We start from the raw sequence: 23,543 nt of genomic DNA on the forward strand, positions 1-23,543 counted from the left end.
CTTGTTGATATCTCTTATGGTTTCTGAGTTATGTCCCAGACAACTTTATGTCCCGGACAACTTCAAAAAGTAAAAATAAACAAAGGGCAATAACTCCAGAATTAGGCAATGCAGAGTTATGATTCTTGTGCACTGCACATCTACCCATTGAGATATATCTACCTACAAAGTTTTATGTTGATATCTCTTATAGTTTTATAGCAATGTCCTGGACAAGATTTTTCTAAAAGGGGTGATAATTAAAAAATGAGGCTTAATAGAGTTATGGTTCTTTTGCACTGCACTTCTACTCAATGAGCTCTATCTACCTACAATGTTTCATCTAGATATCTCTTATAGTTTTAGAGTTATATTCCGGACAAAGTTCAGTGTTAAAATTAACAAAGGGCAATAACTCCAAAATAAGGACAAAAAGAGTTATTGTTCTTATGCACTGCACATCTACCCATTGAGATCTATTCACCTACAAAGTGTCATGTTGATATCTCTTATAGTTTTAGAGTTATGTCCTGGACAAGATTTTTCTATCAGGGGAGATAATTCAAAAACCGGGGAAAAATAGTCATGGTTCTTTTACACTGCACTCCCCCTCAATGCCCTCTACCACTGTATGAAAGTTTTAAACAAATATCTCCAAGGGTTTTCAAGTTATACTCCGGAAAAAGACAACGGACGGACAGACGGACAAGGCCGGCCCACTATATGCTCCCCCGAAATTTTTTCCGGAAAGCATAATTAAAGCAAATTTCATATTGTATCTAAAATCCTTACATAACTACAGAATTTACAAGGCTATAAAATGTGAAAAAATAATTGGAACAAGAACTGTTACTAGTATTGACCTTAGACCTTATTTAAGTACAATACTTTCATAACAGTTAAATACATAATAATTAATTTGTATGAATTATTCTAGGTAAGTTTTCTGCTCCTTAAAAAAAAGGAACAATTGAAAGTATTTATCAAATTTTTAAAACTGCTTTAAAGAAACTTACTTGGCATGCGCTACATAGGAAAGATTTTCCGTTTATAGTTAAAAAAGTTTAGTATGTTTTATTCTTTGTTTCTCCATTAAAAAGATTGAAACAAGGAAACAAAATTATGGAATGATTTTTTTTAATAAAGGGCTATACAAATCTATCAAAAAATACCAAAGTGAATGTACATGTAGTGCACTGGTATTTGCACTTGGAGTTGTACTAATTATTCTGTAAAAATGTATATTAAAATCATGCAGTATCAGTCAAAAGTATCGATGTAGACAGATTTAAAAACAGCTTCTCTTTTCTTATACTTTTGCTTTTTATCTACATGTATATATAAACCTACTGAATGTGAGGAATTTAGATATGTCCAATATGAATAAGAGCTTTCAGTAGGACAGCATGCTCGACTATTCTTAGTGCTTGATAGTTAAAGAGCCTTGATAATGCCAAATTCCAATATGAAATATTATATATTTATTCGAGTTGTTAAAAAAACTTTAACATAAGTGGTTACGCCGACACCGACACTCAGGTGACTAGTATAGCTCTACTTATTCTTATCACATAGTGAAGCTAAAAAGGTAAGCATTTGCCTCCAATATAGAGCAAGGACAGTCTGTACATCAGGCTATATGTTAAAGGCGGCCATATGCACAATGACACTAACCTGTGTTTTGCTTACACAACTGGACTTTAGGTACAAACCTTTGTGTTTCCTTTACCAAATAGATTCTGGAAATATTAGCCCAGTCTGAAGTTAATCAAATCAAATGTATCAACTATAAAGATATAGGCTATAGAAACATACTAACCTGAGTGTATTTTGCTGGAAACATACATGGACATTACTAGATGACTTTATAATTGTGAGAGCAATTTTCTTCTTCAGATCATTTACAGTGTCAGAATTGTTCAATGCAAATCTATACAAGAAAATAATTACAACAATCAATTATTCAGAAAACAAGTCATTTTATGGTCATTCTATACTGCATCAAAAACATCAGATCTAGGTGTATTGTTGTTCAAACAATAAAGTAGAAATAATCAATTAATGCAATGTTCTTAAAAAAAACAGTCAATATATTCACTAAATTGCAGTTAAAAAATCATATCAAGGGAGACAAGCACAGTACAACAACTAATATTTGTCTACATATTTAGCTTTCTTACTTCTTTTACTACACCTTCTGTTACAGATAGTTTTTATACTTTTTAAATATCAAAAGTATGACTGCTTGTTAATATTATAACTTCACCAGTACAAACATGTTTCACATGCTTTACAGAGTTTCATAATGAAAAAAAAACAGCACAGATAAGTATAGAAAAATTTAAAGAATTCCATCTATATCTCAAATTTTCATAATTGATATTAGAAGCTGATCCTTATTGAAAGCTTAATAAAAAAAACTCCTGGATAGATGCCTTGACACCTCTGTTTAAACAGAATTTTATGATTACTACCATAACTAATTCATTGCTAATAATATATTTATATAAGACATTTTCTAACTTCAAATTTAAGAACATTAGAACTCTTTGAACAATAATTTTAAGCACTGAATAAGATTTTTATAATCATGAAATCAATACATTTCATAAAGAGTGTGCTTTCTTTTTACACTTTGAGATTTCAAAATGATACAGTTATAGTTTCAACTTAGAATATGTTTTTTTATGGTAGGCATGCTCAGTCACTATGATAAATTTCTAGTAAAAATATCAATACAAAATAATATAAAAGATATTTGTCAACCTTTATAATTGTATAATCTTAACTGCATTTAATGACAGATAAGATTACTAATTAATCATTAAATTTCAGTTATTTCATTTCAAAATATTATATTGTTTTATGAAAAGTGGCATCTTAGAATAAAAACAAACAAAATTTTAAATATGGAAAAATAAAAGTTGTGAGATACATGTCTATCAAATTTATGCTTAAGATACAGTCTTACATGTATATGTGATAATATGGTGTAATTAAGTTCTGTTACACGGATTAAATATTGTTCATATTTTTTGGTGATACACTATCATTTAACTTACTATTATGCTATGAAAGAGAGGATAAAATATAAGATGTGAGATGTATAATAGACTTATATCAGCTTATTTTAACTGAGATAAAATATGACAATTACATTGACTTGCAGGAAAAAGAACTGTTAACTTATCATAAAAGAAAAAAAAACGAAGTCTTGCAAAATAGAAGTAAAATACAAATTTTTCATAAACCATCCTATGACAGGTAAGAAAGAAGACAAAACTAGAAATGTGTCCATAGGACACGGGTGCCCCCACACGCCACTGTTCTGTCAATCTTATGACTCTAGGTCAAATATTTTTTGGACTACACGTGCCACAAGTCGAAAACTAAAAATCTTTTACTAAGTAAAGGGCAAAAACTTTACAAATACAGAATAAATCCACAAGCAAACCCCAAGGTGCATAAGTACCCATGTTGACCAACATTCTTGTAAACTTTCAGGCCTACAATGCAAATTCTTTTTGAGCTATGCATGAAAATTGCAACTTTATACTACTGTAAGTCAAGGGCAAAAACTGAAAAAATCCACATGCAAAGTCCCAGGTGCAAACCTTCACAGTGATGTTGATCATTATTCCTGTAATTTAGTGATGTTGATCTTTATTCCTGTAAAGTTGGTTGATTCTAACTCAAGCACTCAAGGAACAAATAACGACATAATGAAACGGTTTTTACTAAGTCAAGAGATATAACTCTACAAATTTCCACAAGCAAAACCCCAGGTGCACAACTACACATGCTGAGCAACCTTCCCGTAAGGTTTAATAACTCTATGTCAAATCCTTTTTGTGTTACATGCGACACAAGTTGAAAATTGCAAAATTGTCTAAGTCAAGCGAAATAACTCTAAAAATACTAAATAAATCCACACAAAAATACCCAGGTGCACAACTGCACATGCTGATCAACATTCCTGTCAAGTTTCATGAATCTAGGTCAAATATTTTTTGAGTTACATGCGACACAAGTTGATAATTGCAAATTTTTCACTTAGTCAAGGGCAATAACTCTAAAAATTTCTGAATAAATCCACATGAAAATACCCAGGTGCACAACTGCACATGCTGATCAACATTCCTTTTAAGTTCCATGACTCTAGGTCAAATACTTTTTGATTTAGGTACGACACAAAAGAGAACAGAGCGACAGACAGGATGGACAGACAAAGGTAAATCTAAATGCCAGCCACTAAAGTTGGGGCACAAAAATCAAATTCTTTTCTGTATTCCAAAAATTTTGATCTTAAATGACTAACAAATAATATTGAAGAAGACTTACTGCATCTGATATCTGTTTGGTATACCAGGGATTGGATCCTCTGTTGGTACTAAAATGAATGAAAATGATCTCCATTAAATATTCAAAATATGATGTTGCTTTCCTTCAATGCATATATAACAATGAATTATGACTATTTCCTACAACATTACAGAACACATTGATGTCAACCAAAATTTTGCCATTTGGCATTTTACTATGGATAGTATTCTGGTCAGAACTAAAACGAAAAATAATAATTAATTGTCATCTCAGACATATGTACATTAAAGCTCATTCAATAAAAAGATATGATGTTTGCAACAGGTTCATTGTATAACACTTTTGTAGACTTGTTTGATATGAAGATGTTATGTAATGACAACTCAATGTAAATTTCTAGTATTATTATATAAACAAACCTATAACTTATTTGTTATAGGAACATTTATGCTTGTTTTGCATGTAAGATACAAATAAATTCCGAGGTGTGAACATCAGATGCAATATTTTCATGAGTGGCATATCCATACGTGAAAATATAACATCTTGTGTTCACAAGTGAAATGACCACCAGCATGACAAAACAACTCTAACCATCATTTTAAAATGATGTTAAAAGATATTCCACTTCAGGTTGACATTAAAAATAAAAAATTGAATTGCCTTTGAGATGTTGAAGATAAAAATGAATAACCCATATTTCAATTAGCTAAACTAGAACTGCCACTATCATGGCGTGAATACCCCCGCATACCACTTTGTCAGAATCAACAGTGGCCATTTAGAGCTCAAGGACAACCTCCCTGCCAAATCTGAGGTTACTAAGCCAGTACATTGCTAAGTTATGTATTCTACATGCTTCAAATGTAAAAATGTCAAAATCAATACATTGTGGACAGGACATTCTTTAGCAATTGAGAAGAAAAGCTTTTTTTTTATCAATGTCCCTGTGACCTTGACCTTTGACCCAGTGACCTCAAAATCAATAGGGGTCACCTTATTGTCATGATCAACATCCTGGTCCATGCCAAATATGAAGACTGTGGGTCAAAGGAATCTAAAGTTATTGGGCAGACAAACTTTTTAAAGTCAAAGTCCCTGTGACCTTGACCTTTGACCTGGTGACCTTAAAGTCAATAGGGGTCATCTACTAATCATGACTAACCTCCATGCCAAATATGAAGACTGTGGGTCAAAGGAATCTTAAGTTACTGGGCGGACAAGCTTTTTTGAAGTCAAGGCCCCTGTGACCTTGACCTTTGACCTGGTGACCACAAAGTCAATAGGGGTCATCTACTAATCAGAACTAACCTCCATGCCAAATATGCAGACTATGGGTCATAGGAATCTTAAGTTATTGGGCGGACAAGCTTTTTGAAGTCAAGGTCCCTGTGACCTTGACCTTTGACCTAGTGACCTCAAAATCAATAGGGGTCATCTACTAATCATGACTAACCACCATGCCAAATATGACTACTGTAGGTCAAAGGAATCTTAAGTTATTGGGAGGACAAGCTTTTTAAAGTCAAGGCCCCTGTGACCTTGACCTTTGACCTAGTGACCTAAAAAACAATAGGGGTCATTGACTAATCATGACTAACCTCCATGCCAAATATGAAGACTAAGGGTCAAAGGAATCTTAAGTTATTGAGCGGACAAGAAAAAACCCACGGACAGCCGGACGGACTGCCGGACGGACAAGCTGATTCCAGTATACCCCCCTGACAACTTTGTTGTGTGGGGGTATAAAAAAATACATCTTAAATGTAAACAACAATACATGATGGTGGCACCAAATGAAATAAAACCTTACAGTCAAAAGGAACAATTTTCTATTTATTTCATGTTGTTGTTTTTTTTACTGGCTTAAAGATATTTCTATTTAATTTTGTTGCGTAACATCATGAAATCATGACTTCACTTAAAAAAAAATTTGTAAAATATCTAGAATTTTGTTATGTTTCAACAGGTGCAGATATTAATGCCCTTTCAATAATCATGCACATTTTACTTACAAGTATATTTCTAATCAAATGTCATTTTCATCCACATTCAATTATACTAGTAGTTAGGTTAATATATTTTTAAGAGGTTAGGTTAATATTTTGATAATTTGACTATGAAATTATCAAAATATAACTTCCCTATCTACTGAAATGCACGTTGAACATTAAATACTTAGATGTTGTTGAACTGTTAGTGTTATAAAACTGCTATTGTCTAAAAATTGTATTCAGTGATCTGTATTGCAGCAACTTTTACGAAAAGAAAATGGATTTGTAATGTTGACTGTTATCCTAAGAAAAATTTGAACATATTTATTTTATATAATTATGGTGTATTGTGATTTTTATTCAACTTATATCAATCACTTTCAAATCTGCCTCCTGGAACTAATCAGCAGATAACCCATGATCTCAGGGTTGAGAGGCAAAACCCAAACCACTAGGCCACCACTCCACCACTGTTATCCTTGTTCAAGGTAAATCACATAACATACACCATGAAAACTGAAAAGTATAGAAAAATGCTTCAACTTGAGTAACTCTAAATGAAATCTATTTATGTTGTAAGAACCTTTATCAAAGTACTTTACCTTGGTTTATAAATGTAAGGTTGTAGTAAACATCATTTGCATTCTGTCTCAGTGGCCAGGTGGGGTCCTGCCCCATAGCCCTTGTTGCCATTGGTTTTGTCAATTTTCCATCTTTATCATCAAAGCTACGGCCATACACATAAAACACTTTTTTGTCTTTTGCACTGTTTGGACCTTTCACAACATACAGAAACTTCTGCGGATCTTCTCGGTCAGCTGATGCTTCTAATATATACATAATATACACATATAATATACACATATAATATACACATATAACATACACATATAATCACTTGAATTAAGAAAAAAACTAAAGATCAAAATATCTGATCTTGAAAACAAAATGAAAAATCATTGTTTCCATTGTTATCTAAGCTCTATAACATGTCAACAAAGTAAATGAATGTTTACTTAAGACCACTTATTAAACTTAAGTTAAAATAAAAGAATAAAAATTTCAACTACAGGATACTCAAGGGTTAATTAATGCACCATTTTGAGAGAAACACATACTTGAGCTAAAATCATTCAAGCGTGGGTGATAAAAGTAGTGTCCCTTTTTTTGTGTAGGATCTCCTTCAAAAGGTTTTTCTTTCTTCACAGAACTTCCCTTTGAATCTTGCATATAACGATAACGTATTGAACCATGGTCTAAATCTATCAATACTGGGGCACCTATCTGATAATCCTGGAAAAAAAAGAAACTAGCTGTGCATAACTGAATGAAAAATTCAACGACAATATGCACAAGTTGTTTCATATATTTACTTATATCTCGTCCTTGTGAGGGGTAGATAGATAGTTGAAATTTATTTTATCTTTTTATTTATACATTCAGGAACATAGCACATGATACAAATAATAAAATCATACAGTTAAGAGATAACATATAAATCATATACATATATAATGAGATCATAAAACAGCATAAAAGAGCACAATTTTGTCATAAAAAATAATAAGACATACTATGCACCTATGGATAGCCGCTGGGGTCCATAGAAATAAAAAAATACATACATGTAATTACAACCCTTTCCCCCCTAAAAAAAAAACCATACAAAGTTCATACAAATAGAATAAACATTTTCTTCCTATTACAATTTTTGAAACCATTCATTCATTTTAATACTGATTCATCAAATGCTAATGTATTTAAACATATAGATTTTTACTTGAAAAATTATTAAGATGAAAAAGAGAAACTGTTACATGTATAATCATTTTGAACTTATATCATTTTAAAATATTCAAGTTAATTTATGTTTTACATTTTGGTTAAGCAAAATTCCTCTTGCCCTATGCATCAATAAAACAAGTATACTTTTCACCAACTTTTGGAGTAATTAAGCCATCATGCATTTTTTTTCTGTTTGTTGTTCAATGGTCATTCGTAACAAACATTGGCAAGATGTTTTAAACCTCAGTTCAATGTTTTCAGGGCTACCTCCTTTTCATATTGTCTCAGTTTAATTTCTCATTGGCTGCCATATATGTACAGTGACCTACTTTTGGCTCAAAATAACGCTCTGTTGAAATTGTGGTTCATACTTGACATAATGGTAGACAGACATTTCACTATTCGGAAGGCTCACACCAAGAAAGTTCACTCCTTTTTTATGCAGAAATTATTATGATACTTGTGATATACTAAAATATACTTGAAATTTATAAAAAATAAATTAAAAAACTTAAAGAGGATTTCACTTTGTCTCAGTACTTTAAGTTTGTATATCATAATTGTTAAATTTTATTTAACTTTTTTGCTTGATTTGATCATGTAATATAATTTATTTATATCTTATATTATCTGATTAAATATTATTTTTCTTTTAGAGAAGTTTTTATACCCAAGACCTTTTTTTTTATATGTGGCTGTTGTCTGAAAACAATTTTAAATGTCCAATAAACAACTGATTAGTAAAGTGTTGATGCTAAAGTGCAGTGTTTATACAACTGATTTAATAGTGATGCCTAAGTGTTTATACAACTAATTAGCTGACAAGATTTACTGTTAACACCACAATTACATAAATTTGTTTGATGGCTACTGTTTAATAAATTGATAAAGAAATAATATAAAAGAATAATTGATTTTATACACTTTTTTTTGCATTTCGTAGTTTTAGACTTACAAAAAATAATATTAAATAATAATAAATATTTTTAATAAATTTTCATTTTTATGTTATTCTATTATCTTTTTTAATCTATTACAAATAGAATTTTTTCATGTCGTTCAAAAATAAAATTTTAGAAATTCGTCTTTCATTTAAACCTCTCATCATTCAACCCATAATTAAATGAGTAATTTTCTAATAATTTATCATATGTCCTCTTTGAAACCAATAAATGCACTCCAAATAACATGAATAATTCAAAACACTGTTTAAACAGAACAAAATTCACTTTTCTGAGCAGGTACAATGCATGAAATACAGACATGAAATTTTTAACAGAAGAACGTGATCAATTAAAAAAAGGATAAATATATTGATAAAAATGTACATTCAGTCAAATTTTCAAAAAAAAAACAATACAAGTTATCTGCAACTGTGACTAACGGTTTTCAATTGGTAATTTTAATATCTCATAAATTTTACGTCTTATACGGTCTGAACCGCCAATATCGGCGCTTTCTTTTCGACCAAGAGGTGGCGAAACTTGGACTTTTAAAGGGGACGGTCTAAAAGAACAGGATTGGCAAGAGACATCGTTGGATAAAACCAAGGCACTGTGGGTCTTCCACGCAAAAATCCGGGGTTAAAGAAAAAGTATTTTTATATACATACCGAGAATGGCGCATCAAAAGAATTTGTTAAATTTGTTTACCATGAACCTGATTGCATTAACGGTCCTTTTGTAATTCAGTACATCGGCAATGAACAAATCTCACAGCCGATGTCCCATGGAAATTCAAAAAACCAGGAACACCCTTTTTTAAGATCAAAGCCAAGCAGTCTAGAAAAATGGCTAAAAAAAACAAAATCGGAGGATCCAAATTTAGTTTACAGTATAAGAAAGAAATTCATGACCACGACGAACAGCCAAGAGACTTAAAACAAATCCGAACTTAGAATATCTTGTGATGCCTTATACAATCTGCATGCTTTAGCTAGAGACACAAGCAATCAGTTTATTCAGGTAATCAATACTTTCCCAAATTTAGTTGTTATATGCGGACATAAACTTATGTTTGAAGAACTGGAGTCAGTGTCAGCTATGACACTACTTTTCAACTTGAGGATTTCTATGTATCTACATTGATATTTAGACATATTCTTTTTAAGGAAATGCCATGCATTTGCAAAATTAAATACAGCCTGGGATGAACAATTTCGAAAGTATTTTGAAGAAAGAATATTGCCTCAACTTGGGAAGGTTTCAAAATTGGCAATAGAAAAAATTACAAAGTACGACCCATACAGTGGCATAATCAAAATCAGAGGGAAAGTATGAACAAAGTATTTAAACAACTCAATAAATGGAAAGAAGCCCCAGCAGATGTGGTAGTATTGTCATTTCTATGTCTTCATCAATATTATCTTGTGGTCGTGCAGGCATTGGTACCTATACTTTAAAACCTCAATACATTTCAGCTAAAATTGATCTCTCAGAAATTATCCAATTTACAGTTTCACAACCAGAAGGTATTGTAAATGGCATTCGTGAAAACCAATTTGTCTCTTATGCAGAAAATGACGCACATCCAGAACCAAATATCCCAAAGATTGATATTAACTTCTCACGCGCAGATGAACTTATAAACAAGAGCAATCAGTGATTACATGTGTAGCCTCATGATGGCCAATTTCATGTTGAGACAAATTTTGTGACAGACGGACAGACAGACGGACAGTGCACAACTAGACTTGGTACTGATCATTCCTGTAAAGTTTGCATAAAATTGCACCAGTAGTTTATGAGGAGTAGTCCGGACAAGCTTTTGCGTATCTGGCAACACACAGAAAAAAACACCTTTTTTCAAAGGGCCATAACTCGGCCAAAAATCATTCAACCGGAAAACCCGTGCAATACGCGCAAGGACTTGAGCTACAGATCAATCCTGTAAAGTTTCATTGAAATTGCATTAGTGGTATAAGAGAAGTAGTCCGGACAAACTTTAAAATTAAAAATTGTTAAAAGGCCATAACTCTGACAAAAATCATTGAACCGGAAAATGCTGACAATATGCACAACTAGACTTGGTACTGATCATTTCTGTAAAGTTTGGATGAAATTGCACCAGTAGTTTATGAGGAGTAGTCCGGACAAGTTTTGTGACGGACAGACAGACAGACGGACAGACAGACGACGGAGAAGTGATCCCTATATGTCGCCACTACTCCGTAGAGGTGACACAAAAATGATAGAATCGTTTTCGCTCCAAGGCTAGGTACATTTAAGATGTTAGGACAAGATGACAAGGCTCGGGTTGTAACACTATTCTCCAAATCATGTTCGTGCGGAAACACGCATTGTTATCAATTAGTGTCCAGCTTTATTTGTCGTCCAATGAAAACGCTGTATTTCTTAAAAAATATGTGTGTTAATTTTCATGGAAGAAAAAAAGTCAATACTATATTGAAATCCGTTCATAGTCGCCTTCTATTTTTCATAGTGTTTCATAAAACCCTGTAGTGACGTAATCAAGGGCCAAATAAAGCTTGACACTAAATATGTTAGTGTTTATTCGTAGCTGTTCTACAGAAATTAGAAACATTCTCCTGTCGCTATCGCTCCCGTCGAAGTTTCTAATTTCTGTAGTACAGCACGGATGAACACTAACATATACTTAATAGCTGTTAAGAAATCTTTAGGTATGGAAGTGAACTTGAAAACAAAACCCAACCTAACGACACATAGAGGTTAAGATGAAAAGACAAGAGCTGTCGGTAGGACAGCAACGCTCGACTATTCTAGTGCTTGATAGTAACAAATAATGCTTGATAGAGTTACCTACTCCTGTTTACAGGTTGGGGTCATGATGGTGAACATGTGTGCAAAGTTTCAAAGCCATATGTCAATGGACTTTGAAAATATTTGAACTATTACAAAAACTTTAACGTAAATTCTAAGTCGAAAAAGGGGCATAATTCTGTCAAAATGCTTGATAGAGTTACCTACTCCTGTTTACAGGTTGGGGTCATGATGGTGAACAAGTGTGCAAAGTTTCAAAGCCATATGTCAATGGACTTTGAAAATATTTGAACTATTACAAAAACTTTAACGTAAATTCTAAGTCGAAAAAGGGGCATAATTCTGTCAAAATGCTTGATAGAGTTACCTCCTCCTGTCTAAGAAGTGTGCAAAGTTTCAAAATCATATGTCAATGGACTTTGAAAATATTTGACGTGTTACAAAAACCTTAACAAAACTTTAAAGTCGAAAAAGGGGCATAATTCTGTCAAAATGCTTGATAAAGTTACCTCCTCCAGTCTACAGGTTGTAGTCATAATGGTTAACAGGTGTGCAAAGTTGTAAAGTCATATGTCAATGGACCTTGAAAATATTTAAGGTATTAAAAAAACTTTTACGTAAATACTAAATCGAGAAAAGTGCATAATTCTGTCAAAATGCTTGATACAGTCACCTCCTCCTGTCTACAGGTTGGAGTTATGATGATGAACAAGTGTGCAAAGTTTCGAAGCCATATGTCAATGGAAATCGAAAATATTTGAGGTATTACAAAAACCTTAACATAATTCTAAGTTGAAAAAGGGGCATAATTTTGTCAAAATGCTTGATAGAGTTACCTCCTCCTGTCTACAGGTTGGGGTCATGATGGTGAACAAGTGTGCAAAGTTTCAAAGCCATATGTCAATGGACTTTGAAAATATTTGAACTATTACAAAAACTTTAACATAAGTGGTTACGCCGACGCCGACGCTCGGGTGACTACAATAGCTCTACTTATTCTTATCGAATAGTCGAGCTAAAAAAAGCAGGAAGAAAACGACCTAGACAAGATGATTTTGACTACATAATTTCCCCTGACAAAAATTCACGGAGAATTGAAAAACCCGTGACTATTCAGCTGTGACGGAAATTAAATTCGCCCGTGACAGCACCAAACTTGGCTACAATACAGCCATCTCGGAAATTACAGTCACCCGTGACGATTCAGTCGTCACGGAAATTAGATTCACCCGTGACAGTACCAACTCGGGACCATGATGAACAAGAGCTGTCGGTAGGACAGCAACGCTCGACTATTCTTAGTGCTTGATAGTAAGAAAAGATGCTTGATACAATTACCTCCTCCTGTTTACAGGTTGGGGTAATGATGGTGAACAAGTGTGCAAAGTTTCAAAGCCATATGTCAATGGACTTTGAAAATATTTGAACTATTACAAAAACTTTAACGTAAATTCTAAGTCGAAAAAGGGGCATAATTCTGTCAAAATGCTTGATACAGTTACCTCCTCCTGTTTACAGGTTGGGGTCATGATGGTGAACAAGTGTGCAAAGTTTCAAAGCCATATGTCAATGGACTTTGAAAATATTTGAACTATTACAAAAACTTTAACGTAAATTCTAAGTCGAAAAATGGGCATAATTCTGTCAAAATGCTTGATACAGTTACCTCCTCCTGTCTACAGGTTGGGGTCATGATGGTGAACAAGTGTGCCAAGTTTCAAAGCCATATGTCAATGGACTTTGAAAATATTTGAACTATTACAAAAACTTTAACGTAAATTCTAAGTCGAAAAAGGGGCATAATTCTGTCAAAATGCTTGATACAGTTACCTCCTCCTGTCTACAGGTTGGGGTCATGATGGTAAACAAGTGTGCCAAGTTTCAAAGCCATATGTCAATGGACTTTGAAAATATTTGAACTATTACAAAAACTTTAACATAAGTGGTTACGCCGACGCGGACACCAACGCCGACGCCGACGCTCGGGTGACTACAATAGCTCTACTTATTCTTATCGAATAGTCGAGCTAAAAATCCGTGACGACTCAGCAGCCAGAAGAACTATCGTATACAATATATATTGAGCAGGATATTTAACCAGGAGAGCCAGTACAGACCAACACATCGGTAAGTGGACCAGAATGGCTAGATATTGGGCAGCTTAAATTTAAGGACGAAGAAAAAAGTATCCTGTATTCACCAACAGAGTGGTTAAATGATCAGTTGATTGATGCGGCGATGTCTCTTCTAAAGTCACAGTTCCCACATATATGGGGGCTGGACAGTTGCCTCAATGCAGCAACTCTAACATTTACTCGTGCTTTTGGAAATTTCATTCAGATCGTCAACAGAACGCCAGAACAGGGTGGGACACATTGGCTGACATTATCCACTATGAAAACAAATAACAAGTCGGAAGTAAAAATTTTATGATTCAGGTTTCACATCACTAAGTTTTTCTACCAAGCAAGTTATTTGCAACAAGCAAATTCGTTGAATCTATATCCCCCGCCGAGTACTGGTTATTATTAACACAACAACTGAAGACATAAGGCTTTATTTATATATTAATCATGGCATAAACAGTAATATTCTTTGAACTTGATAAATATTCAGGGAAATAACAGAGCCATAACTTTGTGTTAAATAGTAAAATCTGGAAATGCCCATGAGATGTATGCATACTACATAACTAATCAAGGGCCATAAATCTGAGTTATAAGTATCTGACTGGAACAAGGCGACTATATGCACATCTCCTCTTAGTATCCCATAAAGTTTCATTGAATTCCAGCCGGTGGTAGCAGAGAAGTAGCGAGGAAACAAATATTTTTCTATATGGATACTGCATAACTTATCAAGGGCCATAACTCTTAGTTAAAGTGTCTGACCGGAACAAGCCGATGATATGCGCATCTCCTCTTGGTATTGAAGGTTCCCATAAAGTTTTGTTGAATTCCAGCCAGTAGTTGCAGAGAAATAGCGCAGAAACAGTTATTGCTCTATATGCATACAACATAACTAATCAAGGGCCATAACTCTGTCTTGAAGGGTCTCATTGGAAGAAGTCGACGATATGCACATCTCATGGTATTGATATTTCCCATAAAGTTTTGTTGAATTCCAGCCAGAAGTTGCAGAGAACTACTCCGGAAATGATTTTTACTCCATATGCATATTGCATAACTAATCAAGGGCCATAACTCTGAGTTAAAGTGTCTGACCCGAACAAGCCAACGACATGCGCATCTCCTCTTGGTATTGAAGGTTCCCATAAAGTTTCGTTGAATTCCAGCCAGTAGTTGCAGAGAAGTAGCGCGGAAACGATTTTTACTCCATATGCATACTGCATAACTTATCAAGGGCCATAACTCTGAGTTAAAGTGTCTGACCGGAACAAGCCGATGATATGCGCATCTCCTCTTGGTATTGATGATTCCCATAAAGTTTCGTTGAATTCCAGCCAGTAGTTGCAGAGAAGTAGCGCGGAAACGATTTTTACTCTATATGCATACTACATAACTAATCAAGGGCAATAACTCTGAGTTTAAGTGTCTGACCGGAACAAGCCGACGATATGCGCATCTCCTCTTGATATTGATGATTCCCATAAAGTTTCGTTGTATTCCAGCTGTAGTTGCAGAGAACTACTCCGGAAACGAAATTCGTACGGACGGATGGACGAACGGACGGTCAGATGCGCATCTCCTCTTGATATTGATGATTCCCATAAAGTTTCGTTGAATTCCAGCCAGTATTTGCAGAGAACTACTCCGGAAACGAAATTCGGACGGACGGATGGACGGACGGACGGACAACGCCAAAACTATATCCCCCTCCCAATTCCATCGGCGGGGGATAATTAACTTAGAAAAGATACCCCACCAAAAAAGAATGATAAAATATTGTTGAATTTTATGGACTGTGCATTCCAGGAAAACGGCAATGACTGTGGTCTCTCTGCAATTGCAAACGCAACTGCGGAAGCTAACGGTATAGATCCCTGCACCTAAAGGTATGACATAGAACTGCTTCTTGGTCACCTGATACAATGTTTGGAAAAGGGTAAGCTTGTACCATTTCCCGCTGGCACCCAGTCGCTCAAGCACCCGAATGGTATCAGATACACTGCATTTCTTAAGGTGTTTTGTTTGTGCCGAATGTCAGAAGACGGTTTGTATGTTGTTTGCAATAAATGCAAAATATGGTACCATCCTGAATGTGAGGGTCTACAAAAGGTGACATTAGTGGTGATGACATTCTGTATTTCTGTACAAAATGTACACACCCCCAAAAGAGAAACATACGACGAAAAAAACGCATGAAGTGTACACAATGTATAATATGTACTTTAAAACTTTGGTTTAAATTTGAAATGTTGATAATAAATTTAATAATGTTAGTTATTGTCACTTGTTTTACTCATTTCCCTTAATTAATCACATGTCATAATGTTATGTTTTCATAAAATGAAGAAGAAAAAAGAAAAGAAAGAATGATTATTTATCAAAAGGATTAGTTGCATTGTCACGGGTTTTAGCTGCCCTTCATGACAGACACATAAAGGCGAATATAGTTCGTCACGGTATTTAGTGCCTTGCATTATATATCACGGTAAATTTTGTGTGTCTCAGATTTTAGGTTCATGTCACGGATTGATGTCGTCAAGGAATTAGATATTGTCACGAGTTTTAGGTGATCCCGATCATTATATAGTATAATTTATACATGTACCAGTATACAGAGCTCCAGATAATTTTTTTGGCCAAGGGGTTTTTACCCCTCAAAATTTAGAGTGAGGGGTAAAATGCAAATTCTGAAAATCTTAAGGGGTAAAATCTGTCAAAAAAGCATTTTACAAAACATGCCATGTAAAGTCAGACTTCCAGGGTATACTGGAACTCAAGTTTAGGATACACAGCAAAATTATCAGGGCTTCCATTTTAAAAATTTGGAAGTCAGACTTCAAAATCTCTGATATTGGAAGTCACATTATAGGTAAAGAAGGAAAAGTATTGATTTTCGGAAGTCACAGGCCAAAATGAAGGAGTAAATGACTCCCAAACTTCCACTAGATGAAGCCCTGAATTGTTTTTATTTTCTAGGAGTCAATATTTTTCTTTCTTTATTTCTGTTGGCATGTACCTTATCATGTACTCCAGTTTGAACAATTATAGTTGAAATTAGAATTAAAGAAACATAAACAAGATTTTTTTATCTTTCCATAAAAAAAGTATTGGTCTGAGAGAAAATTGTCCGTAACTGTAGACTGGGTACAAAAATATTGAGTACAAAACTGCAGGTGAAAAACATGTTATTTTGTTCCAACAACAAAAGTTGAAGAAATTAAAATATATTTTTGTTTATATTGAGGCATAATTAAGCATGTCAATAGATGCCTAAACAAACTTAATACTATGTTAACTCCTACGATGATTATCGGGCACAAATTTCATCAATAATTTCACAAGTTGTTCTGTATTTCCTGCTACTTTCGTTTTTAACATGCGTTGTTGACAACAGAATTTTTAGTTTTCAATGCAATAAAATGGAAATATATTGTATTTTTATGCTCAAAACATTTTCTTTCTACATATCAAATGTTTACACTTCTATTCTTTCACGCATAAATTTTGACATACGAGCGTATTTTCATTTTGTTGTGCGTAACTGTGACGCACGAATTTTGAAAGTGATGCGTATTTTAGATTTTCTATGCGTATTTTACGCTTATACGCACGCTATCTGGAGGTATGGGTCTAATTCTGAGATTGCCATACTTTCTTTCACTCTTGTATTTGTATTTTTTAAAGCGGTACCACTAAAATACGCAACGGAGATTTTTTGGCGCAACGGACGCAGCGGAGATATTTTTTTTAGAAAAACCGACACAACGCCTTTTTTTAAAGTCAATGTGCTATATTTAAGCATCTAAAATGATTGTTTAGCACTAATAAGTAAGTATGTTTAAAATGTTTCATAAATTTTTCAGTAATTCAGTTAATATCTTTAATGATTTACTTCTTCATATTACTACTTAATTCGGACAAACATTGAATCCGTTGAGCCAAAAAAAAAATCTCCGTTGCGCAGACAAAATGTCCATTTCGCCGGCACACAATCCTTTACAACATCAACATTGCAGCTCTTTGATTATTTGATATACGATTAAGGTTTTTAAATCTTTTTTTTTTAAATTTGTTTATTCAAATAACATTGGTGTTAGTTAATTTCATATAATAGTACAATAGTACAAACGTTGTGCCGATTTTCCCAAACTATCTCCGTTGCGCCATGAAATTTCCATTACGCCAGGCATATTATAATCCTTCAGTGTATACATATACAATTTATGAAACATTTGAAATCATACTTACTTCATAGTGCTAAACAATCATTTTAGATGCTCAAATACAGCATATTGACTTAAAAAAAGGCGTTGTGTCGGTTTTTCTGAACAAAATATCTCCGTTGCGCCATGAAATTTCCATTTCCCATGAAATTTCCATTTCGCCAGGCATATGACCCTTCAGTGCAATTAAACATATACAATTTATGAAATATTTTAAAACTTACTAACTAAATAGCTATAAACAATCATTTTGGATGCTTAAATATAGCACATTGACTTTAAGAAACAGGCGTTGTGCCGGTTTTTCTAAAAAAAATATCTCCGTTGCGCCCGTTGCGTCCGTTGCGCCAAAAAATCTCCGTTGCGTATTTTAGTGGTACCCTTTTTAAAGTGAAGTGTATGCTTTGTTTTGTATTGTTATATTCTGACGATGAACTGGTCTACCTTTTTATTTTTCTTCTTTCTTTCACCCGCATACTGAATTCTTGGGTTTGGTAAAACGCCTTCTTTTGGCTGAATACTAGAACCAGTTCCCATAATTGTATGCTTATAACAGGTTAACAAGATTACTTAAAAATCAAAATGTTCTTGTACTTCAGAATAATAATCAAAATTTCAGAATTCGCATAGGTCAAAAATATCTTAATTCACTTTTCACTGAACCCATTGAAAGCGTCATAATTGTCAGGCACAACATATACAGGATATGACGTAAAACCACCTGTTATGTAGAATGGTTTTAGATGTTTTGGTATGTTAAGTCTCATTTTCGAGAACCCGTCAACAAACCGGAAGACAAACAGAATATAGAGATATGGCATCACCAATTAAACCATGGGAAAAACCTGGCGTTAATAGACAGACTGAAGAAAATATACAGTCGACATTTATGTCAGCGTAAGCATTAGACCGGTTTGTAGTGTAAACGGAAGAATCAAGTTTGTTCTTGCCCTTTAATGACACTAACTACATGCGCTACTGTTTTTCTCAAGAAAAAAGAAGTTAATCAGGCACAAAGTCAAAATTTAGCCTAATTAAAAATTACTCATTGTTGTTAAACGGCTATGTTAACAAGTTCCACAGATTTACACATATTTGGCAGTAAATGTTTTGGTCATATGACCCTCATTACTTGTGTTTAGGCCTATCTAATTATGTTTATCTGTTTATAAATACCATTCTAATTTTTGAACTTTATCAAAAGTTCAGTCAAAATTTTTACATTGTAGACACAATTTTTTTTTTAAACTTGATTGGCATCAGTGACAATCTTTGAACATGTTCTAACTCTACAGTTATATAAAAAAAACTGGATTATTTTGCTGCTTCCAGAGATTTTTTGTAATTTGGGGTGGGGGAGGCTATATTGGATGCATGATACACTTACGAACTTTCGCTATATGCATTTGCAGTATTTCGATAGAGCGGAAGTCAGTGCGCGAGCATGCGCTTTGCCATATCTCGTTCAGTTACCGCTCACGTTTTTAACTCTGTTGCTATGAAGCGACACTAAGTGTACATGGCTTTTACAACTAAAATAGCAGACAAACACATTAAAACAATACACATAAACTACACATAGTTGTTTTCCATATTAATATTTTGCATTTGAAACTAAATATCTCAATATTCTTACCGATTTAATGTATTGTTTACATGTGATGACAGCAACGCTGTGTGTTAGATTACTTTCGGTTCAGAAAATTCATTTGTTTACCATCAAAACTCATATGTTTACCATAGGAACCATATATAGATAGAAAGCAAATTATACAAAGGTAAAGAAAAAATTGTCCGTTTCTGAACAAAAAATCGAATAAATAAATACAAAGTCTTTTAAAAAGGTCCCTTCTTTGAGTTCATTTAAAAGAGGAATAATTTGGTGGAATTTTAGACAGGGAAACAGGGAGTTTTCATTCATGGTTAGGGAATATGGCCGACTGAAATCATGCAAGCAAGTTTGTAAGTGTGATAATGGGGTTTTAATTGCTGCCTGGTGATGGGTGAAAATTCTCTGTTTTTAAAATGCTTTTCTAGGAGGAAAATCTTGAAAGTTTCCATGAGGATAGCTAGGAGACATGATATCTTACATGTAGCCTATTCTAGTTGTACTTGTAGTCTACCAAATATGTTCAAAATATGCTCAAACATTGTTTGAAGTCTTTCTCATATCCACTGATTCAGTAAATGTATTCAAAATATTGTTCTAAACATTTCATGAACTGAATGATTAATCAGTTAGGGCAAAGATTTAGACATCAAATGATCAATCATACAAAGTTAATAGGGAACATGTTTTAAATTTTATTCAATGGAACTTCACAGTCAGTAACTACCAAGGACAGCCATTTGAAGAAAATCAATTCATTTTATCAAAGAAAATAACTTTAAAAAAAGGATCTTTATTGAAGCTTTTTTAGTATTTTTGTTATATGCTTTGTCCAAAATTTCATACGGGTTGGCCACCCTGTACCATCATACAAAAAATTTGAAATAACATTATTTTTACATTAAAATGTATATCTTTACTTTTAAGATTCCCACCTACAACAGGATTAGGATCATCAATGTCATCAGGTGCTCCCACTATAGGAGGTGGAGATGCCCCACCTGTACCAAGTAGACCCTCTACAATGGGAGGATACTCTGGGTATAGTCAAGGAGGATATGGTGGTTACAGCAGTCCATATAGTTCAGGCATGTACAGTAGCCCATACAGTAGTATGTATGGTGGAGGATATGGTTCAGGAGGAATGTATGGTGGATACTCTGGCTATGGTGGAATGGGATATAATAGATTTGGATATGGACAGAATATGAACGAGTATAATTCCTTTTCGCGCATGGCTGAGGAAAGTTCAAGACCAGCTTTTCAGTCTATAGAAAGTATAGTTGGTGCATTTTCATCTGTCAGTATGATGCTAGACTCAACTTTTCAGGCTGTCTATAATTCATTCAGAGCTGTGATAGGAGTAGCAGACAATTTCAGTAGAATGAGAGTGCAGTTTGCTCAAGTATTTTCAGCCTTTGCTGTATTCAGAACACTAAGATATTTATACAGGAAATTACTGGTGTTATTAAGACTAAGACCTCAGGGTTTTGCTGAAGAAGTTTGGGTAGAAGCATTAGATACAGTTGCACAAAATACTGCTGCCAAAGCCCCTGGTGGGGGCAAGAGTAGCTGGCCTGTGCTAATGTTCTTTGCAATCATTCTAGGCGGACCTTGGCTCATATGGAAATTTCTGAAATCAACATTTGCTAATCCAGGTAAGATATTCCCCTTGCAACTAATAAAATCAAATGAAATACAGATCTTGTAACCCTTAAAAAAAACTTTATTTGTTAGTCATATACTGGTATGCAATCAAATACATTTTGGATTTTAATTTTTTCATTTACTGGTATTTCAGTATCTTATTGAAGTAGCAAAAATAACAAAATTATTAATACTAAATGGTAGTATTTTAAGGCCTTATTAATATATGTATTTATTGTTGCATGAAAGTTTCTAAGGTTTTTGAGAAAATATAAATGTAAATAAAATTTCACACTTTGAAAAAGGACTTATGTCATGAAGCTTTATTTTGGTCATGGTTGCAAGTTCATGCATGTATAATTTGATAAGATTATTTTACAGTTGAGCAGGGTTGGGCTACTGGAACAGAAGACCACTTTGTTGCACAAGCATTGTACGATTTCAGAGGGGAAGGAACGGATGAGTTATCTTTTCAAGCTGGTGCTAATCTACATATAGCTCCAAAAAGTAAGTTTAAACCTATATACATGTATATGCTTTAAATAGAATATACAGACTTGGTAATATATGTATGCATCATGATTCCATAGCATTTGTTACATAAAGTGTTCCTAAAAACTTTGTTGGTCTATACCAAGTATATGGAGAGCTATCCTACCCACCTGATGTTCTTGTCAGCATTTGTGTCCAGATTTCTGAGTAAAGTTTTTCAGCAGTAAATTCTTCACTGTAAATTCTTTATTTCTTAAGGTATCTACTTGACTACTTCAAATAATAACAAATACACTACTCACATCATGTATGATAAGGTTCATAACTCTTGCATCTTTTTTCATAAGATTTCTTCTTATTTTACTTAGATTTTTTTTTTATCATGTTTAATTCTCTCATCAACTTTGTAACTGAAGAGATAGACGTCACAAGGCCCCTTGTGGCTGAGGGTTTGCCTTTACAGGTTGAGGCATCAGAATTGCCGCCTTGTTTAATCCTGACTGATTGTAAGAAACAACTTAGTAAAATGGGTTTTCGAATTATTGAGAGTCTCTTCATCACTTAGCTCCAGCAGGTGAGGTGGTTCTGACCCCTTGTGTTGTTTAAGTTTGTAACGCCCTGACGTTAGTTATTTTCAAAACATTAACTCTGTTTCAGTTGTTGGTGTTGAAAAGGAAATGTGTTATGTACTTACTTTTAAAGAATATTTATATTCATTTCAGATCTTCAGCCTCGCATGAAGGGTTGGTTACTAGGAAGTGTAGATGGTAAAACTGTGGGCCTTATACCTGCCAATTATATCAAAGTGTTGGGTAAAAGACGAGGCACAAAAGTTTCAAATTACCCAGTAAAGAATGAACTTCAAACATTTGATGAACAGAGCAGAGAATTTCCTAACGAAGCTCTTACACAAAGTAGTTCATCTTTTAATACTAGTAGTACTACAGGAAATCAAAATGGACCTTTAGTGCAGTCACAAAGTGCTATAAATTTAGAGAGACAGGCTCAGGCTGGGTTTACTGGTGATATCGGTGTGCCAAATATGGACTCAGTTTTTCAAAATGAATCCAGTCCATTAGACAGTGTGCCAGAATTACCAGCAGATGAACAGAAAGATCCGGGTGACAAACCCTGAAGTTTTTTTACTTATATATATTATGTAATAATGCTAATGCTGCACACTGTGATTCTCTTTGTAACTTGACACTAATGTTACTGGTGTAATTTTGTATGACAAAATTTATTCATATAGGCTGTATCAACCTTAATCATGTTATAATTATTGTGCATAAATCTATACAAATTTCAGTCTTTTCTTGGCATATTGTTACAAAATGTTGAATGATTAAGAATCATTATCAGTTCTGGAATATCAGTGAATTGTGGTATTTCATAGGATGATTGTTAATTGGATTAATAGATCACGTAACATGTAATTTTTATCTTGTAATTTTACCTTTTTATGAGCACAATATAAGTACATTTTTGTACAAGTACATGTATTTTTTATCAAAGACCATAGTCATGTTTAAACTGTATATGAGTCAATTAGGTCATATTTGGTGAATGTGCTTGTTTTATTTAGATTGTTTTATATAGAATTAATAAAAATAAAGATGAAA

The 23,543-nt window shown here is 33.7% G+C and overlaps 2 protein-coding genes across 2 annotated transcripts; one reads left to right on the forward strand and one right to left on the reverse strand.

The window, feature by feature from the left end:
• Positions 1-1,761: 1,761 nt before the first annotated feature.
• LOC132757668 (uncharacterized) lies at positions 1,762-18,861 on the reverse strand. Its single transcript, XM_060749018.1, has 5 exons — positions 18,618-18,861; positions 7,415-7,589; positions 6,899-7,123; positions 4,321-4,369; positions 1,762-1,909 (listed from the first exon to the last, which is right to left on the reverse strand). The coding sequence occupies exons 1-5, from the start codon at positions 18,708-18,710 to the stop codon at positions 1,762-1,764; spliced, it is 690 nt and encodes a 229-aa protein (XP_060605001.1). The 5' UTR covers positions 18,711-18,861.
• A 57-nt stretch (positions 18,862-18,918) lies between these two features.
• Positions 18,919-23,543, forward strand: LOC132757670 (peroxisomal membrane protein PEX13-like). Its single transcript, XM_060749020.1, has 4 exons — positions 18,919-19,070; positions 20,710-21,440; positions 21,811-21,936; positions 22,644-23,543. Exons 1-4 carry the CDS (start codon positions 18,988-18,990, stop codon positions 23,054-23,056), a joined length of 1,353 nt encoding a protein of 450 aa, XP_060605003.1. The 5' UTR covers positions 18,919-18,987; the 3' UTR covers positions 23,057-23,543.

This window comes from Ruditapes philippinarum, unplaced genomic scaffold, assembly GCF_026571515.1.
Source record: "Ruditapes philippinarum isolate M1 unplaced genomic scaffold, ASM2657151v2 ctg14442_1_1_1_1, whole genome shotgun sequence".
Classification (NCBI taxonomy): domain Eukaryota; kingdom Metazoa; phylum Mollusca; class Bivalvia; order Venerida; family Veneridae; genus Ruditapes; species Ruditapes philippinarum.

Coding starts and splice junctions, on each gene's coding strand:
- LOC132757668 (XM_060749018.1), bottom strand. CDS start 18,710: ATGGGAACTGGTTCTAGTATTCAGCCAAAAGAAGGCGTTTTACCAAAC. Junction 7,590..18,617: donor GAAAGAAGAAAAATAAAAAG/GTAGACCAGTTC, acceptor TTTTTTTTCCAG/GATTATCAGATAGGTGCCCC. Junction 1,910..4,320: donor CCAAACAGATATCAGATGCA/GTAAGTCTTCTT, acceptor TTTCTTGTATAG/ATTTGCATTGAACAATTCTG.
- LOC132757670 (XM_060749020.1), top strand. CDS start 18,988: ATGGCATCACCAATTAAACCATGGGAAAAACCTGGCGTTAATAGACAG. Junction 19,071..20,709: donor CAGTCGACATTTATGTCAGC/GTAAGCATTAGA, acceptor TTTACTTTTAAG/ATTCCCACCTACAACAGGAT. Junction 21,441..21,810: donor ATCAACATTTGCTAATCCAG/GTAAGATATTCC, acceptor ATTATTTTACAG/TTGAGCAGGGTTGGGCTACT.